The 20,497-nt window shown below is 37.9% G+C and overlaps 1 protein-coding gene across 2 annotated transcripts in view; it reads left to right on the forward strand.

The window, feature by feature from the left end:
- The window catches only part of EPHA6 (EPH receptor A6), a 1,004,780-nt gene that overhangs the window by 72,273 nt on the left and 912,010 nt on the right, over positions 1-20,497 (forward strand). For both annotated transcript variants that reach the window (XM_089682939.1, XM_089682940.1), the window contains exon 2: positions 8,682-8,746. In XM_089682939.1, coding sequence (XP_089539065.1) covers positions 8,682-8,746 — 65 coding nt within the window. The remainder of the gene's footprint in view (positions 1-8,681; positions 8,747-20,497) is intronic.

Consider the following 20,497-nt stretch of genomic DNA (forward strand, 5'->3'; position numbering starts at 1 on the left):
TTGCTTGTTAAAGCATATCTATGGTCAAATGTGCAATTATATATTCATTTCCACATTGCATTTCAATTATTTATAGCCTATTCCTATTACTCTGACATCTTGAAGTTTGTAAACTTACTTTGTGAAAATCCCCACACAATTACTTGAATTCTGTGACACAAATTCATTATGCCCTGTGAATAGGCACTGCTGTGTCACACATTTCACAGAGCCTTTGAACTACAGAGGTGTTGAAAGGAGAAGTTTCAGGACGCAAAGTAAATACAGGAATCATTGATTGCAGGTAGCAAGGTATTATGGGATATGTAGGCTTTAGTAATCAGCACAGGACAAGCTGTAGAGCATGCAGGGAATCCAGGAAATGATGGAGAAAAGATGGCCAGCAATAATCATAATATTTAAACTTGTTTAAGGGAAATAATTGACTTCTGATAGTTATACGGGTTTCACTGAGTGGCAAGTTATGGTTTTAACCTGTGGCCTTTTATTCTAGGCATGTGAATGTGCCTGGGATCTATTTTTTATATAATATGCTCTTTGGGCTGTTTAAAACTTTATTTGTTACTTTGCGGATTAATTTTTTATACAGTTTAACTGTCAGATCAACAATTTTGCTTCTTAAAAGAAATAATGCACAAAAATTGAAGCTGCAAGGATGACAATTAGTCTAAAATGCTTAATAACACATTTAAAATAAAAGAGAGCAAATTACAGACATTATAATAACCATTGCTCTCTACTTTCTGTGTAAATTCACATTGTGCTTTCCAAACAGAAATTACTGAAAAAAGCAAGCTCATAAGGTTTACTTACATTCTAACTTCTCAGCAAATAGATTTAACCAGCTCACATTGTAGAAAGAAATTTTCTTAAAAATATGTTTCCATAGAGATATGATGACACCTTGAGAAATATGTCCCTGTATTATATACATCTATGCTCTGGCAACTGCAATAAAATAAATGCAAAGATGATTTTTATGTGATAGCAAGGATCATATTTGTGTGTGCTTGTGGGGACATACCGTATTTTCCGGCGTATAAGGTGACTGGGTGTATAAGACGACCCCATAATTTTCCAGTTAAAACATAGGTTTTGGGCTATACTCACCGTATAAGACTACTTCCCTTCCGAGGCAACACCATTTAAAAACATCAGATTTTTTAATTGAAATGGTTATGACTTACCGGTACTTAAAATCCTTCAAAATCCTCATGTTCATCCTCTGACATCATAAGTTCATGAATGACATCTTGTGATACATTTGTAAGACAATCATCATATGGATCAAATTCCAAATCAGAAGATTACCGCTGGATGTGCAGTAATACGGTAGCTTCGGCTACATACAGTATACAGTATATATACAGCCCACTGGATGTGCAGTAATGCAGTAGCTTCGGCTACATACAGTATACAGTATATATACAGCCCGCTGGATGTGCAGTAATGTACATACAGTATACCGCGCTGAGCCAAGTTGGCTCAAAACAAATATCCCTATGATAGATTAATCTGTCAGCCTGCTGGATGTGTGGTATATACAGTATATTGAGTATATACCACTGTGGTATATACAGTATACTTAGCCAAGCTGTTTCAAAACGTACCGGTACGTTCCTACGGTAATCAGCCCGCTGGATGTGTGTATGTACAGTAGCTGAGGCTACATACAGTATACGCTGGGCCAGTCATGGTGAGCGATGTATTCTACTAATGAATGCAAAGCCTGCTCAGATTGGCTGAGGTTGTGAAATCATCAGCCCACCTCTCTGACTCAGCCAATCCAAGCAGGCTTTGTATTCATTAGTAGAATACATCACTCGCCGTGATTGGCCCAGTGTATACTGTATGTAGCCGCAGCTACCGTACATACATGCATCCAGCGGGCTGATTACAGTAGGGATGTACCGGTATGTTTTGAAACCACTTGGCTCAGCTCAGTATACTGTATATACCGCACATCCAGTGGGCTGACAGATTAATCTGTCATAGGGACATCTGTTTTGAGCCAGCTTGGCTCAGCACGGTATACTGTATGTACAGTATTCCCACACATCCAGCCAGCTTGACCCAAACAAATTCAAGGTTCACATTTTATACCCTGCGTATAAGATGACCCCCAATTTTTGGGGTATATTTTTAAGTATAAAAAGTAGTTTTATAGGCCAGAAAATACTGTATTTCTCCCCAGTTTCCTTTCTTCTGCAGTGGAACAGTCAAAGGGTCAGTCTATCCACAAGTGATGGTTCATTTAAAGGAAAACTCTGCTTTGCTAAAAGAAAAAAAGTTATAATTTACTGTATATGATTGCTATACAAGCCATTTTGATAGGGGCTGATCTACTAAAACTGGAGAGTGCAAAATCTGTTATAGCTGTGCATGGTAGCCAACCAGCGTTTAGCTTATTCAATAAAGCTTGGACAAAAAACCTGGAAGCTGATTGATTTTTATTCAGAGCTGCACCCGATTTTTCACTCTCCAGTTTTAGTTAATCAACCGTTTAGTGTTATTACATGTACTCATAACCAGTTAAATAAAGTTTTTAAAAAGGCTTCCCTGCAAAGATAATGGCTAATACTCAACCCACACTTAAGCAACCTACACTGGCATCTGCACTGGACTTACTTCCAGATGTGTAAGATCTCTACTGCTTCTGCACTGCGGTTTCCTCTGATGACCCTTACATCATTATTGTGTTCAGTAGTGATGTAGGGCCTTCAGAAGGCATTTGTTAGTCTCAGAGCTGTCGGTTGCTGAAGATTTTTTAGCAAGGGATGGGCTTGAATACAGCAGAGATCAGCAGGGTGGGGTTGGCGAGAAGGGTCTATATTAACCCTGTTCTTTACAGGAAAGTATTTTCTTAATAGTTCTTAATTAAAGCGGTATTAAACTCAAAACCAACAATTTATTATATTGCAGCTTAGCAATCATTAGATCAGTTTTCTTTCTTAGTTTTTTTCCTTCTGTTTTCAGTTGGTGATATGGCCAAAAACACACCTAACATAGAAACGTAGAAAAGTGATGGCAGAAAGAATGAGTGGTCCATTGAGTCTGCCCATTTTTTTCTTTTTTGTGTGTGTGTGTGTGTTTTTTTTTTTTGGGGGGGGTTGTATTTTTTTTTAATACCTCTGATATTAGTGGGGGGAGGGTAGTGTTAAATGTTTTTGCAGATTTAAATATTATACCAATTAAAGCCAAAGTCCAGCTTACACTTTGTAATCAGTTACAGCAAACATTTTTTTCCTTTTGAGAAAAAGGTTTTACATAAATAAATAAACGCTGGTCGTTTTAATCACCCCTGCCAGTGGTAAATAGATTGTCTCATCCATGGACACTGATACATTCTGCTACAGAGCTTGAACTTCTGAAATACAGCAAACTTGCTGGTTGAATGAAAGATTAAAATAAAGGAACAAAATGCCTAAAAAGTGAAGCTAATGCAGTGTCACATCTAAAAATTGGAAAGATGCAATATATTAAATGTTTGCTTTTGAGTTTAATACTGCTTTAATCTAACTTCATAATACCTTTAAACATCACTTGATTTAATTCTGCAGAAGCTGTATTTTTCTGTTTTTCCTAATTCTTTTAGTGTATCTTTGCAATGTGGCAACCTGGATGTATTCTGTACATGCCCCAGAAATATAATTTCCTATTATGTGATTGGCTCATGGCTTTTCTTCAAAGCCTGCAATGACATACAAGTCAAATTTTAGCAATCCTTCATCCCTTGCAATAAGAGTTTATTTTTGGGTGAGATAGTTTCAAAGGCTCATCATCTGCTAAAGAGGTGCATAGCATTTCAGCCCTGAGCGTGTGCCATGTGTTATAATTAGAGATGAGCGAATCGAACCTGGCGAAGTGGAATTCGTTTCGAATATCAGGAACAATTCGATTCGCATCGAATCCGAATTTTAGCAAACTTCGGGTGCACGAATCGAATTTTTCCCGATCAGCCGGCAAAAGTGTCACTGCAGAGAGCTCCGCTATTTCTGACAGTTCTGACAGTTCATTTACAGCGGTTGAAACATTGTATCTATTTATTTCCATTTAGGATACAGATGTTTTTATTCGGAAATAAATAGATACAATGTTTCAACCGCTGTAAATGTGAAGGAACTGTCAGAGAACTGTCAGAAATAGCGGAGCTCTCTGCAGATACACTTTTTGCTGTACTGGAATTCTTCTTCTTTTCATTCTCCTTCTTCTTTTCATTCTTCTTCTTCTTCTTCTTCTTCTTCTTCTTCTTTTCATTCTTCTTTTCATTCTTCTTCTTCTTCTTTTCATTCTTCTTCTTCTTCTTCTTTTCATTCTTCTTTTCATTCTTCTCATTCTTCTTTTCATTCTTCTTTTCATTCTTCTTCTCATTCTTCTTTTCATTCTTCTTCTTTTTCTTCTTTTCATTCTTCTTCTTCTTCTTTTCATTCTTCTTTTCATTCTTCTTCTCATTCTTCTTTTCATTCTTCTCCTTCTTCTTTTCATTCTTCTTTTCATTCTTCTTCTTCTTTTCATTCTTCTTTTCATTCTTCTTCTTCTTCTTTTCATTCTTCTTTTCATTCTTCTTCTTCTTTTCATTCTTCTTCTTCTTCTTTTCATTCTTCTTCTTTTCATTCTTCTTTTCATTCTTCTTCTTCTTCTTTTCATTCTTCTTCTTCTTATTTTCATTCTTCTTTTCATTCTTCTTCTTCTTATTTTCATTCTTCTTCTTCTTCTTTTCATTTTTCTTTTCATTCTTCTTCTTTTCATTCTTCTTCTTTTCATTCTTCTTCTTCTTCTTTTCATTCTTCTTTTCATTCTTCTTCTTCTTTTCATTCTTCTTCTTCTTTTCATTCTTCTTTTCATTCTTCTTCTTCTTTTCATTCTTCTTCTTCTTCTTTTCATTCTTCTTTTCATTCTTCTTCTTCTTTTCATTCTTCTTTTCATTCTTCTCATTCTTCTTTTCATTCTTCTTTTCATTCTTCTTCTTCTTCTTTTCATTCTTCTTCTTCTTTTCATTCTTCTTCTTCTTCTTTTCATTCTTCTTTTCATTCTTCTTCTTCTTCTTTTCATTCTTCTTCTTCTTCTTTTCATTCTTCTTTTCATTCTTCTCATTCTTCTTTTCATTCTTCTTTTCATTCTTCTTCTCATTCTTCTTTTCATTCTTCTTCTTCTTCTTTTCATTCTTCTTTTCATTCTTCTCATTCTTCTTTTCATTCTTCTTCTCATTCTTCTTTTCATTCTTCTTCTTCTTCTTTTCACTCTTCTTCTTCTTTTCATTCTTCTTCTTCTTTTCATTCTTCTTCTTCTTCTTTTCATTCTTCTTTTCATTCTTCTTCTTCTTCTTTTCATTCTTCTTCTTCTTCTTTTCATTCTTCTTTTCATTCTTCTTCTTCTTTTCATTCTTCTTCTTCTTCTTTTCATTCTTCTTCTTTTCATTCTTCTTTTCATTCTTCTTCTTCTTCTTTTCATTCTTCTTCTTCTTCTTCTTTTCATTCTTCTTTTCATTCTTCTTCTTCTTTTCATTCTTCTTCTTCTTTTCATTCTTCTTTTCATTCTTCTCATTCTTCTTTTCATTCTTCTTCTCATTCTTCTTTTCATTCTTCTTCTCATTCTTCTTTTCATTCTTCTTCTTTTCATTCTTCTTTTCATTCTTCTCATTCTTCTTTTCATTCTTCTTATCATTCTTCTTTTCATTCTTCTTCTTCTTCTTTTCATTCTTCTTCTTTTCATTCTTCTTCTTCTTCTTTTCATTCTTCTCATTCTTCTTTTCATTCTTCTTCTCATTCTTCTTTTCATTCTTCTTCTTCTTCTTTTCACTCTTCTTCTTCTTTTCATTCTTCTTCTTCTTTTCATTCTTCTTCTTCTTCTTTTCATTCTTCTTTTCATTCTTCTTCTTCTTCTTTTCATTCTTCTTCTTCTTCTTTTCATTCTTCTTTTCATTCTTCTTCTTTTCATTCTTCTTCTTCTTCTTTTCATTCTTCTTCTTTTCATTCTTCTTTTCATTCTTCTTCTTCTTCTTTTCATTCTTCTTCTTCTTTTCATTCTTCTTTTCATTCTTCTTCTCCTTTTCATTCTTCTTCTTCTTTTCATTCTTCTTCTTCTTCTTTTCATTCTTCTTCTTCTTCTTTTCATTCTTCTTTTCATTCTTCTCATTCTTCTTTTCATTCTTCTTCTCATTCTTCTTTTCATTCTTCCTCTTCTTCTTTTCATTCTTCTTTTCATTCTTCTCATTCTTCTTTTCATTCTTCTTCTCATTCTTCTTTTCATTCTTCTTCTTCTTCTTTTCATTCTTCTTCTTTTCATTCTTCTTCTTCTTCTTTTCATTCTTCTTTTCATTCTTCTTCTTCTTCTTTTCATTCTTCTTCTTCTTCTTTTCATTCTTCTTTTCATTCTTCTTCTTCTTCTTCGTCGTGCCCCGTGACTGCCCAAATGAGTGAAGTGTGCGGTGATTCTAAGATCGACGGCACTCATCTGCATGTCATACTGACTGACAGTATTATTTCTCTTCCCCAGCAGACTCCAAGGGCATTTAAATTAAAGGTACAGTGTTCTGCACTAATACTGCACAGTGTTCTGCACTTCTGCGCTCTCTGAAGCCTAGAAACCCTTTTAATAAGTTAAATTCGCGGCGAATAAAGTTGCATCGAATCGAATTTCTCCCGCAAATTCGGCGAATCGGCCGAATCAAATTTTTGAATAATTCGCTCATCTCTAGTTATAATGAAGGCTGACTATTGTATTCAGAAAGCAGTCTGGGAATGTACTTTCGTAGAACAGAGAAATTTGCATTGTATGTATTTTACCTGATTGGGACTTTTTCCATCAGAACTCCATAGAAGCCAGCAAGTTAAATCATGATATGACATCTAAATGTCTCAGGATTCTCTTAGTAAGATCTGTGAATTTCTAGGATGGGCACATTTCTGTGGCTGATCAAAGTGCTTCCCATTTTGTTTAAAATATTACTTTTTTTATCGGGTGTGTTTTGGTGAGGTGCAAGTACAGTATTTTGAAAAATATTCTGTTGGCTGCATCTTTGGTTCAATTTCCAACAAAACACACTTTCTATAAATATGAATGTTAACATATGTAAAACACACAAGCAACACAGCAAGAAGGGAGAACATGGCTACACTTCTGCTGTGGGGAGTAGAAGGAACTTTAAAAGGGAGATCTCATCATTACATTTGTTGTATATTTCAATATCTGCCATAAAGGTTTGGATATTATATGTCAGGGACTTAAAAAAAACAAAAACAAATGACCCCAAAGTTAATCAGAGAATCCCATGTGAATGATAATAATAATAATGGCACCTCACACGCTGTGGGTGTTATTTGTAAAATTAGGAAGAACCATATCCTACAACTCTATACAAACCAGTTAGATTAAAACTGATCCTGAAAAATAAGGAACCAGCTACATATGTGCAAATCTCTCCTCCACTCACCCATGAGCTGTGTTGGCAATATAAGCTTTTAAATGGGTTGGTTTAAATTATCTTTAATGTGTCAGTTACTATTGGACTGCAAATTACTTATTATGCATTCTACTGTTACTAAAAAATAGGTAATCGTGTTTTAATGGCTGATACCTGTATTACAGAAGAATCAAAACTTCAATGGCAGTGCCCACTTTTGTGAATACCAGGTTACACATTTATTCTGTTAGTCATGTTGTTGACAATAAGACATTTTTTGTAGATGGGCAGAACCCACTTTGGATGGTCAGCTTTAAAGTGTTTGTAAATCCCAAACTATCAAATCCTTCTACAGTGTGTACTTGTCTCTATTCAGAGCACTAAGTGTCATTTCTGTCTGCTGCGTCATTCCTCTGCGATCTTCATGAATCACTTCCGAAAAGTTTTCCTGACACCAAGAGAAAAATGGTGATCTCCAGCAGATCTTAGCTTTGTTCCTGTGAGCTGTGTGGAGGGGTTGTGTCTCTTCCCTCCAATCAACTCTCAGAGCTCTCCTCACTGAGCTCTACAGAGTGTGACTTCAGCTCTGTGCCCCATTTTTTTTTTTTGACAGCTCAAACAAGCTTTATAAATGCTGGGCTTTGAATGGATGTAGAAAACAGAATACTGCAGATAAACAGGTACAACTAATATAGGGAAATGCATTTAATATCTGTGTATCACCTGAGGCCAGTCACTTTAATGGGTATATGTAAGGGTTTACAGCCATTTTAAAGGAAATGTGGACATGAATGACTATGAGAAATGACATCCTGTTGGCCCAAACATCAGTATTTGTTTAAGAAAAAAAAACAGTCAAAATATGCGTCTTTACATGTAAATTACAGTTACAGAGCTGGAAAGTTGATTCTGGTGATGACCTGCAATAGGAGATAATGGTAATCCATCAGAATGAGCTCTAAACAAAAAAAATAGCTTTTGAAAGCAAAGGCTTATGGGATCTTACAGGTAATGCTGGTGTTGTGGCAAGGAACGGAGTAAGGCAATGGGGGAGGAACAGATCTCTCAGGTACACTTACCCCTATAAAGGCTTTAGCCACTGGAAGACTGGAAGAAAATGTATAAAAACTAGTATGTGACTTTTTTTTGTAACACAGCAATTTTGTAACAAACCTGTACTCAAAATGTTGAAAAAGTCGAACACCTGTGATGATTTATTTGTGGATGTTACTTACCTGGTGCACATATACTGACAGTAAGTTTTTGTTTTTTTCTGCAGTGGTTCTGCTTGACACCACAACTGCTATCGGGGAATTAGGATGGAAAACCTATCCAGTGAATGGGGTAAGACAGAATCTTCTGACTTGATTTTAAGCTCTGTTTGTGACTGTGAAAATGTAAAAGCTGGATTCCAGGCAGATTTAAAATGAAAGATTAATTAAAGAGGAACTTCACCCTCAAACACCCCTGTTTGTTATTGATTTTTATTTAATCCCTGATTACCTGTTGCTGGGTTTTCCTCAATTCAGATACTCACCCACTTAGCGGATCCAGCCTTGTCCTGCTGTGATCAACTTTTCTTGTGCCACCACTCAGGTCCTGTGCCTGGTGTGTTACCATGTTCTTGTGTGACGTCATCAGGAGGTTACTGGCTCTTCAAGGTTCAGGCTAACACCTCCTGGTCGTGCCACTAGGCCTTTTCCCCTTTTATAAAGGGAAGACTGTGAATACTATACATGCTACATATCCCAGGAGGAGCTGGGTGCACCACATACTTTGCCTAGGTGAGGAGAGAAGATAGGGGCTGGACCAAAGTATTTGCACTTAAAAAAAAAATAATATGTATGTAGCGGAGTGAGGAAGGGTTGGAGAGGAGGAAATGTATTTTTCAGGGTAAAGATCCACTGTTGTGTATTACTAAAAGAAATAGACATATTTATAAATGCACATGGTAAAATAACTAATTATACAGCAGTATATAGTGTGTGAGAAGAATGGCCAAGACAATCAGAATATGCTGCAGTGCACAGTACTGTTAGTCTAACACAGGAAATATGCTCACAGTTGGAGAGACAGTGACATGTTAGTGCATTGCTGCTACTTCAGTCATTATCCCAGACCAGATTGCACATTTTCCCAGATAAATAATGAATTGAAGCAACAAAAAATGTTCTTAAATAGACAGTTCACATGTGTACATAATTAGCTGCTTGTTTGAAGTTGAGCTTTAAAGTTGGGTATGCTGCTCAGTTTGCTGATACAGTAGAGTGAACACAGTTGTGCTCTTCAGTAAGCCATATTGTAAGTTGGGTCAAGCCATAAAAATATTATCTTCCATTTAATAGATCACTATAGGGAATATGTGGGGAGCATCACGTAGAGAATGCTAGCTTGACTGAAAAATTGGACTTAAGGTTTCCGGGCTATGCTGGGGAAAGAGGTGAGTTGTTTGCTGGGGTCCCTGAGGACTGATCTCGATCTACTCAAAACAGATATCCTCTTTGGTTTGAGTTTCTTTTTAGGATTACACAGCTGATTACAGAAAGATTGCCTTTGAATATAACAATGAAAAGCAGGCAAGATAATAAACAGTCACTAGACGCCATGCAGATTAGTTTAGTGTGGAATTTATTGAGTTAAATATGTTAGAAACATTCCATCTTGGTCTAATCAGTCCTTATTCTTATCCCTAATGTATAGATTCATACATAAGATTAACACTTGGAGAGCTGTTTTATGTTCTAAAAACTCTTTTAATTTGTTGGAAAATAATCAGCACTCACAACTTGTGTTCTGCTTAGTAAACACAACTCTCCAAACTTCATTCATTTATCCCAGTGCTCCTTATTTTGCCTGTTCTACGCTTGACGGAACTAACCAGATTGGGAAAAATGCAGCATTTCATGTGTGCTCTTCTAAGTAACTCCAGCATCTGGCTACTCAGACTAATGCCTTTCAAACATATGGCATATTTGCATCCATGTGTGGCACATATTTATAATTTTGCTATATAATGAGGATACACCAATGGAAAGAATCCCAATCACTGTGTTTAAATCTCTTCTCATAATGCAACTTTGTAACTGCATAAAGGCTGGATTACATAAATTAGGTTCTCTAAGTCTATATACAAACTGGGTTTTGCACAAGTTATCTTGCTTAACTGTGAATGACAGCCAGCTTTATACTGAGGTACAAGCTTAGCATGGCATGCACAGCTGCTTGGAGCATTGCTGCAGATGGTATAAAAATAATAAAACCAGAGTCGGGAACCACTGCCAAAGTATTTCATGAATAATTAGGCCGACTCACCAAAATTTAAGGTGGTGTCCTCTGGACCAATGAGATATGCAGCACAAACACTAATTTGTGGGCGAAAGACCCACAAGAAAAGAAGTCCCAAAGAGAACAATCTGCGGCTTAGAAAATGTTTTTTTTTTAACACTCAAATATCAATTTAGCAAATATCCCTCCACCCTGTACAAGAATAAAACACAATGACAACATTGAAATATCATAAAAATACCCGCACGGTCACTCAGACATACCTACCACTCACACTGGAATATGCATAACATGGAAATGGGGCTAAGGAGGCTCCACGCCTCATAAGTACTGGCTGAATACAATATCATATGCAAATAGATGAAAATATACAAATACAGGAGCCCCTGAATGCACAAAGGAAGATCGTATATCAGCGTATGCGGTCTAAAAATGATGACACGGCAGTCCACCAGTCTTAGGATGTATAAGAGCGATGCTGACACATATAGTCCTGTGTAGGATTGTCTCCACTGGCAGTCAAAGCATGTAGAATATAATGGTGATGTCACTTACAGCAGCAGATGACTATGTCACTGTAAACTCGACCGTAATTCCAGCACTGGTAAACAGCAGCCACAGATAACAGTGACCTATGGGTGTGGATGATAGTGAAGCAAAGCCTTTTTCTGCTTGCAAATAAAGACAGTCACCAGGTGTGTAACGCTCAACTGAGCAATCGCAATCCAGGAAATTAATCCCAATATAAACACAACCTGGTCCAATTGTATAGGCTCACTACTCTGAGTACTGTCATTGGTTCCGATGGTTCCCAGTCTGCTGTATGGTGCCACTGACCTCGCACTCCATGCAAGGACGAATGTGTATATGACTGCGGCAGCAGGTCCAGTATGGTGCGGCTGGTTGGTAAAGCCACGTTGGGGGTGTCTGAGTGTCTAGGACGCGAGGCGTCATGACGCTTGTGACGTCAACGCGTTTTGCCCACCGAGTCATGTGAACTTCTTCAGGATGCTGCAGCCCACACATCAAGGGCTTTTATGGAGACCAATATGTAATTTCCAAATTAACCCACAGGGAACCGCAGCCCTAAATTGTCACTTAAGACATCGTATGCTATTACAATGTCAATAACATAAAATTAGAAAGTGAGTCAGCATTAATTATTTATATAGTTATACAGCACAGATCCAAACATGCTCATGCTGATTTTGATAATGTAACCAGCAAAACTAAAAATATTACCCTAATGAATCAACAATAATCCATGAAGGTAGCTATCCCCCTTACTAGCAAAATAAAGATAGTATAGAATTAAAGTTCTAAGAAAACCTGTAAACTCAATTCCGTAATCAGTCCCTTGGGCGCCAAAGACCCCAATTTAAATATCCACTCCTTCTCCTTCTGCAGGAGGATTGTATAAAAATCCACCTGCGGTTGGAGAGATTCAGGGTATAAATTGCCTTGACCCTAAGTCCTAAAGGGCATGAATTATGAAATTTAGCAAAATGTTCAGCAACAGGAGTCTTATCATGCTTGTAAATAATGCTACCTAGATGTTCATCTATGCGCACTCACAACTGACACTTAGTCTTGTCAATATACATTTTGTTGCAAGGGCATTCAAGCATGTATAGTACTTGTGTTGTTGCACAATTCACAAGTTACTTAATATAATAAACCTTTTGTCCATTTGCATCTGTAAATCTATCTGTACGGTTAATGAACCTACATATGTGACACCGTTCACAGGGGTACATGAACCTAAGTGGGGGTAGGTCTGTTAACCAATTTTTAGCAGGTGTTCCTCTATATTCTTCTGCAGCAGATTGTCCCTTAAATTCATAGCTCTTTTAGCAACCATTAGGGGTCTAGGGCCAACAATCCCAGATAACTCTGGGGACTGTGTCAATATATGCCAATGCCTGGCCAAAACGGCCCATACCTCTTCCCACTGAGTGCCATACCGGGTAATAATATGTACGGACAGTGATAATGAGCCACATAAATATTAATTTAAAAAAAGCAAAAAAAAAAATGATACGTGCAAAGACCCAAATTGTGACCTGAAAATTAATCTTCTAAATAAATCCAAAAGGTCACTAAAAATCATCCAGTGTCCAAAAAATATTTTTCTTATGTAGTGAATTGTCCAAAGATATGCATAGTCATACACAGTTCTTCCTTGTTCCCATATTACCTCAAAATAATGAAATAAACATAGTGCATTATCCTTATAACTTAATATGACTACAAAACACCTCAGTGTACCCGTGTGGGAAAAATGTATAAATAAATCAAAACAATATGCGCTACCAGCACTAAGTGACTGCAAACGTGAAAATCTATCACAGCAAGAAAAAGTGAAAGTGAATGCACAAACACAAACAAAACAAAAACCCATACACAAGATCTCCTGTCAATTGATGTACCTTACCAAATTGATAATATAAACCAAGTACAAAACATGCTGCAAATCTTCCCTTCAATTGCAAACAAATGGATGATGTGAACTCATACACTCAAATAATAGTGAAAAAGGTGTCTTCTGTGATCCAAAACCTGTCATCCAGTGCACCTTACCAGAGGACAGGTAAACAGGGCTTAGAATAGACCACCAGCTATCCCGAATCCTGTCTTCATATGCTCTGCACAATAATGATGGTACCACAAACAGAAAATAAATCAATAGTGCAAGACCTCCAAAGAACTTAAAGGCACTTTAATAGAACTGTTTACATTTAAAACTGCAGAGTTAGTGCAGCTAAAAACAACCAGCAGCAAAAGTATAAAGCTCACTATCTCCCAGATGGATAAACCACTTCCAAGATGGCCGCTTCAGAACTTCTGGCTGCATCGTCTGACATCACTTCCTGACATGTTTCGTCATTTTGACTCATTCATAGGATCGTCGGCAACTCCTCTTGCAATATGCAGCACCTCTCTGGCACTGTCAGTGAGGCACTGTCATATAATTCAGCCGCTAGACTTCCTCAATCTTTTGAGGTGAATGATGCTTTGAAGACATTGAAAACCTCAAGGTTCAGTGTTGGGACCCTTACTTTTTAATATATTTATAAACAAAATAGGGTCTCTTGGATTAAAAATACCATTTCAGTCTTTGCAGATGACACCAAGCTGTGAAGTGGAATAATGTCCTTACAGGATGTCTCCAATTTACAAGCCGACCTAAATGCACTGTTAAATTGGGCAACTACAGTATCTTACAGAAGTGAGTACACCCCTCACATTTTTGTAAATATTTTATTATATCTTTTCATATGACAACACTGACGAAATGACACTTTGCTAGACTGTAAAGTAGTGAGTGTACAGCTTGTACAACAGTGTAAATTTCCTGTCCCCTCAAAATAACTCACACAACCATTAATGTATAAACCGCTGGCAACAAAAGTGACTACACCCCTAAGTGAAAATGTCCAAACTGGGCCCAATTAGCCATTTTCCCTCCCCGGTGTCATGTGACTCATTAGTGTTACAAGGTCTCAGGTGTGAATAGGGAGCAGGTGTTTTAAATTTGGTGTTGGCTCTCACTCTCTCATACTGGTCACTGGAAGTTCAACATGGCACATCATGGCAAAGAACTCTCTGAGGATCTTAAAAAAAGTATTGTTGCTCTACATAAAGATGGCCTAGGCTATAAGAAGATTTCCAAGACCCTGAAACTGAGCTGCAGCATGGTGGCCAAGACCAGACAGCGGTATAACAGGACAGGTTCCACTTAGAACAGGCCTTGCCATGGTTGACCAAAGAAGTTTAGTGCACATGCTCAGCATCATATCCAGAGGTTCTCTTTGGGAAATAGATGTATGAGTGCTGCCAGCATTGCTGCAGAGGTTGAAGGGGTGGAGTTTCAGCCTGTCAGTGTTCAGACCATATGCCACACACTGCATCAAATTGGTCTGCATGGCTGACATCCTAGAAGGAAGTCTCTTCTAAAGATGATGCACAAGAAAGCCTGCAAACAGTTTGCTGAAAAAAAGCAGACAAAGGACATGGATTACTGGAACCATATGCGGTGGTCTGACGAGACTAAGATAAACTTATTTGGTTAAGATGGTGTCAAGCGTTTGTGGCGGCAACCAGGTGAGGAGTACAAAGACAAGTATGTCTTGCCTACAGTCAAGCATGGTGGTGGGAGTGTCATGATCTGAGGCTGCATGAGTGCTGCTGGCACTGGTGAGCTACAGTTCATTGAGGGATCCATGAATGCCAATATGTACTGTGACATACTGCATCAGAGCCTGATCCCCTCCCTTCAGAGACAGGAAAGTATTCCAACATGATAACAACCCCAAACACACCTCCAAGACGACCACTACCTTGCTAAAGAAGCTGAGGGTAAAGGTGATGGACCGGCCAAGCATGTCTCCAGACCTAAACCCTATTGAGCATTTGTGGGGCATTGTCAAACGGAAGGTGAAGGAACGCAAGATCTCTAACATCCACCAGCTCCGAGATGTCGTTATGGAGGAGTGGAAGAGGACTCCACTGGCAACCTGTGAAGCTCTGGTGAACTCCATGCCCAAGAGGGTTAAGGCAGTGGTGGAAAACAATGGTGGCCACACAAAATATTGACACTTTGGTCCCAATTTGGACATTTTCACTTAAGGGTGTACTCACTTTTGTTGGAAGTGGTTTAGACATTAATGGCTTTGTGCTGAGTTATTTTGAGGGGACAGCAAATTTACACTGTTATACAAGCTGTATACTCACTACTTTACATTGTAGAAAAGTGTCATTTCTTCAGTGTTGTCACATGAAAAGATAGAATAAAAATTTTTAAAAAATATGAGGGATGGACTGACTTTCGTGGGATACTGTATGTGGCAAATGAGGTTTAATGTTGATAAATGTAAAGTTATGCACTTGGGGGCTAAGAATATGCATGCATCATACATACTAGGGGAGTACAACTGGGGGAATCAATGGTGGAGAAAGATCTGGGGGTTTAGGTGGATCACAAGCTTAATAATGACATGCAATGCCAAGCTGCGGTTTCTAAAGTGAGCAAAATCCTCTCTTGTATTAAAAGAGGTATAGACTCCAGAGAAAGAGATATAATTTATACCCCTGTACAAATTAGTAGTAAACCTCATCTAGAATATGCAGTTCAATTTTGGGCACCAATTCACAAAAGGAACATTGGGGAACTGGAGAAAGTACAGAGAAGGGCAACTAAACTGATACGAGGCATAGAGTAGGTCAACTATGAGGAAAGATTAGAGGAACTGAATTTATTCTCTCTTGAGAAGAGGAGATTAAGGGGAATATGATGAACATGTATAAATACATCAGTGGTTCATATAGTGAACTCAGTGTAGAGTTATTCACCCTGAGGCCATCACAGAGGACAAGGGGACACTATACATCTGGAAGAAAAGAAATTTAATCTCCAAACACGGCAAAGTTTCTTCACAGTGAGAGCTGTGAAAATATGGAATAGACTCCCTCAAGAGTTGGTTCTTGCCAGCTCAGTGGATTGCTTTAAAAAAGGCCTGGATTCTTTTTTTGATACACAGAATGTAACTGGTTACTATTTATAAGTAAAGTTGATCCAGGGAATATCTGATTGCCTCTCGAGGGATCAGGAAGGATTTTTTTCCCCTGCAGGAGCAAATTGGATCATGCTTTGCTGTTTTTTTTCCTTCCTCTGGATGAACTGTGGGTGTAGGATTATAACTTTTTTTTATTTTATGGTTGAACTGGGTGGACTTTTGTCTTTTTTCAGCCAAACTAACAATGTAACTATGGAAGCAAAAATACTGTTTTGTTTTTATTTTCCTTGCATGCGATTGAGTATTGTGCAAAATGAAACTTCACTGCATTCACTAAACTCTCAGAAATTTCCCTTGCAAACTTCAACTTCCCTTGCAAAGTGAAGAGTCTGTTTGCCTTTAGCAAATCAACCTAAGTGTGTTATTGTGTCGTGTCAAAATGAAAGGCAGGAGCACACTATATTCCTGACAGATTAACGTTTTTTTTGTACTTGCAGCATGTTTAAAGGGATAAAATAGGGGGAAATGTGCATGTATTTCAGTACTATACAAAACTTATTTTTATTATTATTATTATTATTATTATTTTGCCTTGACATATTGACATATGCTTTAAATCAACAGCAATGACCCTACTTTGATTATGACAGGTACAATTTGAAGAAATAAAGGTACCCATACACGAAAAGCTTTGAATGGCTGGAGACACTTGGGACAGATTGACCCTCTATGTCATGAAACAAGCTGAAACGATCCAACAGAAACTATTAACTTTTAAGTGCAGTGCCATGAATTAAACACAAACATCAGACCACTATATGTAGGAGAGAAAAAATATATTTTTTCCTGCTTATGATTGGTTGTTTTAAATGAATACAGGATCTCCAATCCAACACTAATTCTTATTGGCCTGTTACTTTGATGAACTGCCTCACTGGCCAATTGAAATGTACGTAAGAGAAGAAGGACTAAGCTTTGCAAGATGTGTCTGTTTTTTGCCTATTTTAACCACCATCATTCAGCTTATTTTGAAAGCTGCTGCAGGATTGTGCTGCCTGCATATTACATTTGCCACAGATTCACTGAAAGTGTTACAATATTTTTAGCTGCATTCGCTAATTGCAACGTTTGTCAGTCAGCTTTATAAATAATGAGAAATGGCAGTAAATTGAAGCATGCATATATATACCTGCATTTGTCCAGTCTTTGTAAAAAAAACTTTTTGAGTTATTCTTTATGAGAAAAGTCTTCAGCAATCAAAGCTCCAGTACAATTTAACATAACTTTCAAATCTTCCTAGATGACTGAGTCTCTTAATGAAATAATATGGCTGCCAAGCAGTGTCGCTGGCAGTCTTAATCCCAAAACCATAGCGAAAAGGCAATATTAAAATCATATTAAAATCATGCTAATTTTAAAAACTTCCCCTCTGCTTCCAAATAGTTTCTTCCCCTGGCAAGGTCATACATGACATAACAGAAAGCTTCAATTAGTGGAAAGGCTTGCACTAGGCTGATTATTTGCAGTAATCTTTAATCAATGGCACTCACAGTATTCTGTGTTATGAAAGGCACAATCAGTGTACCCCCTAGAGTGCAATTGATTTGAGTACTGTACAGAAAATGCGTCTTGTATATAGCATTGTTACTATAAGCAGGCAAAGAAAGGGATGTTCTATCATAAGTGCTAATAAAAAGAAAAACTCTTCAAGTTACTTTAATTGTGGCAATGGAACAAGGGTTGAAGAGGTCAAAGCCAAAACTGATGTTGTGCTCTCTCTAGGCCCCATGGTCCTCTCAGCATTTTTGCCACGTAGCTATTTTACTTGTTATTCACCTAGCCTCATGTATATGTTTTGACATCAGAACACCTTTGTAATGACTCTAGTATCTTCAGTTTGTCTGCACAGGGCCCCTAGGGAGTGCTGGCCAGGAATTCCTTGGTGCTCCAAAGGGGTGCAAAATTATCTATAAATATGTCTTATCAAGGACCTAAAATTTTTGAAGAACCCCCTCCCCCCTCTTTTGCCCACAGTGGACTACTAAAAAGTCACCGTTAGGCACCTTAAACACTTAACAGGATTGGGCACCTTCAGTTTGGCAGTGGGCAATTATTATCATGGTCCTAGGAACAGATTGGATGTATGTGATACAGAAGTACTGATTGGCTTTTTAATTGTTGCAATAGATTAGTATTTAAAGTGGAACTGAGCTATATGGTTTCCAAGGGCTCTTGCCATACTGTGCTTTTATACTCAGCATACTTACACATTTACCTCAAAAAGTACTCTCTTCCAGTGATGACTGGTCTGCATTTCCATTGTTGCACTATTGCTGCCCCTGCTATCTTCTCCCAACCTTTTTCAGAGTTCAGGGTTTTCAGCACTCAGACACACTTCTCCATTGCTCATCTACAGAAGATATAACTCCTGTGCAATAGCAATGGAGTTACTTCAATCACAAACCCAACTTTTGCCCCAGAATCTCGCAGATGCTAGGATGGTACACTCTCAGATAGACGTTTTATGGCAGAGGAGACATAGACAATCTGTTCTGCAATTAAACTCTTACCTGCAACCATTTTTGAATTATTGACTATAACTAAAAAAAATTGACTAATGGATTTTTTTATTGTCATTAGAAAGAGTAAGCAGAGGAGGCTCCATTGCTTTAAATGAAATTTACCATCACATTCTTCACCAATTTGTAATGCTCAAGGAACTTAATAGTGCTTATACAGGTGAAACTCGAAAAATTAGAATATCGTACAAAAGTTCATTTATTTCAGTAACGCAACTTAAAAGGTGAAACTAATATATGAGATAGACTCATTACATGCAAAGCAAGATAGTTCAAGCCGTGATTTGTCATCATTGTGATGATTATGGCTTACAGCTCATGAAAACCCCAAATCCACAATCTCAGAAAATTAGAATATTACATGCAATCAATAAAACAAGGATTGTACATAGAACAATATCGGACCTCTGAAAATTATAAGTATGCATATGTACTCAGTACTTGGTTTGGGCCCCTTTTTCAGTAATTACTGCCTCAATGCGGCGTGGCATGGAAACTATCAGCCTGTGGCACTGCTGAGGTGTTATGGAAGACCAGGATGCTTCAATAGCGGCCTTCAGCTCTTCTGCATTGTTCGTTCTCATGTCTCTCATCTTTCTCTTGGCAATGCCCCATAGATTCTCTATGGGGTTCAGGTCAGACGAGTTTGTTGGCCAATCAAGCACAGTAATCCCACGGTCATTGAACTAGGTTTTGGTGCTTTTGGCAGTGTGGGCAGGTGCCAAGTCCTGCTGGAAAATGAAGTCAGCATCTCCATGAAGCTTGTCTGCGGAAGGAAGCATGAAGTGCTCCAAAATCTCCTGGTAGACAGCTGCATTGACCCTGGACTTAATGAATCACAGTGGACCAACACCAGCAGATGACATGGCTCCCCAAACCAACACAGACTGTGGAAACTTCACACTGGACTACAAGCATCCTGCAGTGTGTGCCTCTCCATTCTTCCTCCATGCTCTGGGTCCTTGGTTTCCAAATTAGATGCAAAAGTTGCTCTCATCAGAAAAGAGGACTTTGGACCACTGAGCAACAGACTAGGTCTATTTTTCTTTAGCCCAGGAGAGGCTTGACAAGAGGAATATGACATTTGAAGCCCATGTCCAGGATCCGTCTGTGTGTGGTGGCTCTTGATGCACTGACTCCAGCCTCAGTCCACTCCTTGTGAAACTCCCCAACACTTTTGAATGGCCTTTTCCTGACAATCCTCTCCAGGCTGCGGTCATCCCTGCTGCTTGTGCACCTTTTTCTTCCACACTTTTCCCTTCCACATAACTTTCTATTAATGTGCTTTGATACAGCACTTTGGGAACATCCAACTTCTTTTGCAATTACCTTTTAAGGCTTTCCCTCCTTATGGAGGGTGTCAATGATGGTTTTCTGCACAACTGTCAGGTCAGCAGTCTTTCTGAGAGACCATTTAAAGGCTCAGGATCCCTTTGCAGGTGTTATGGCTTAATTAGCTGATTAGAGTGGGACACTTTGAGCCTAGAATATTGCACCTTTTCATAATATTCTAATTTTCTGAGATTGTGGATTTGGGGTTTTCATGAGCTGTAAGCCATATCACAATTATGAAAAGTCACAGCTTGAACTATCTTGCTTTGCATGTAATGAGTCTATCTCATATATTAGTTTCACCTTTTAAGTTGCATTACTGAAATAAATGAACTTTTGCACGATATTCTAATTTTTCGAGTTTCACCTGTATATAACCTTTA

The sequence above is a fragment of the Staurois parvus genome, unplaced genomic scaffold (genome assembly GCF_062004578.1).
Source record: "Staurois parvus isolate SC_StPar_1 unplaced genomic scaffold, SC_StPar_1.0 ptg000299l, whole genome shotgun sequence".
In the NCBI taxonomy this organism is placed as follows: Eukaryota; Metazoa; Chordata; class Amphibia; order Anura; family Ranidae; genus Staurois; species Staurois parvus.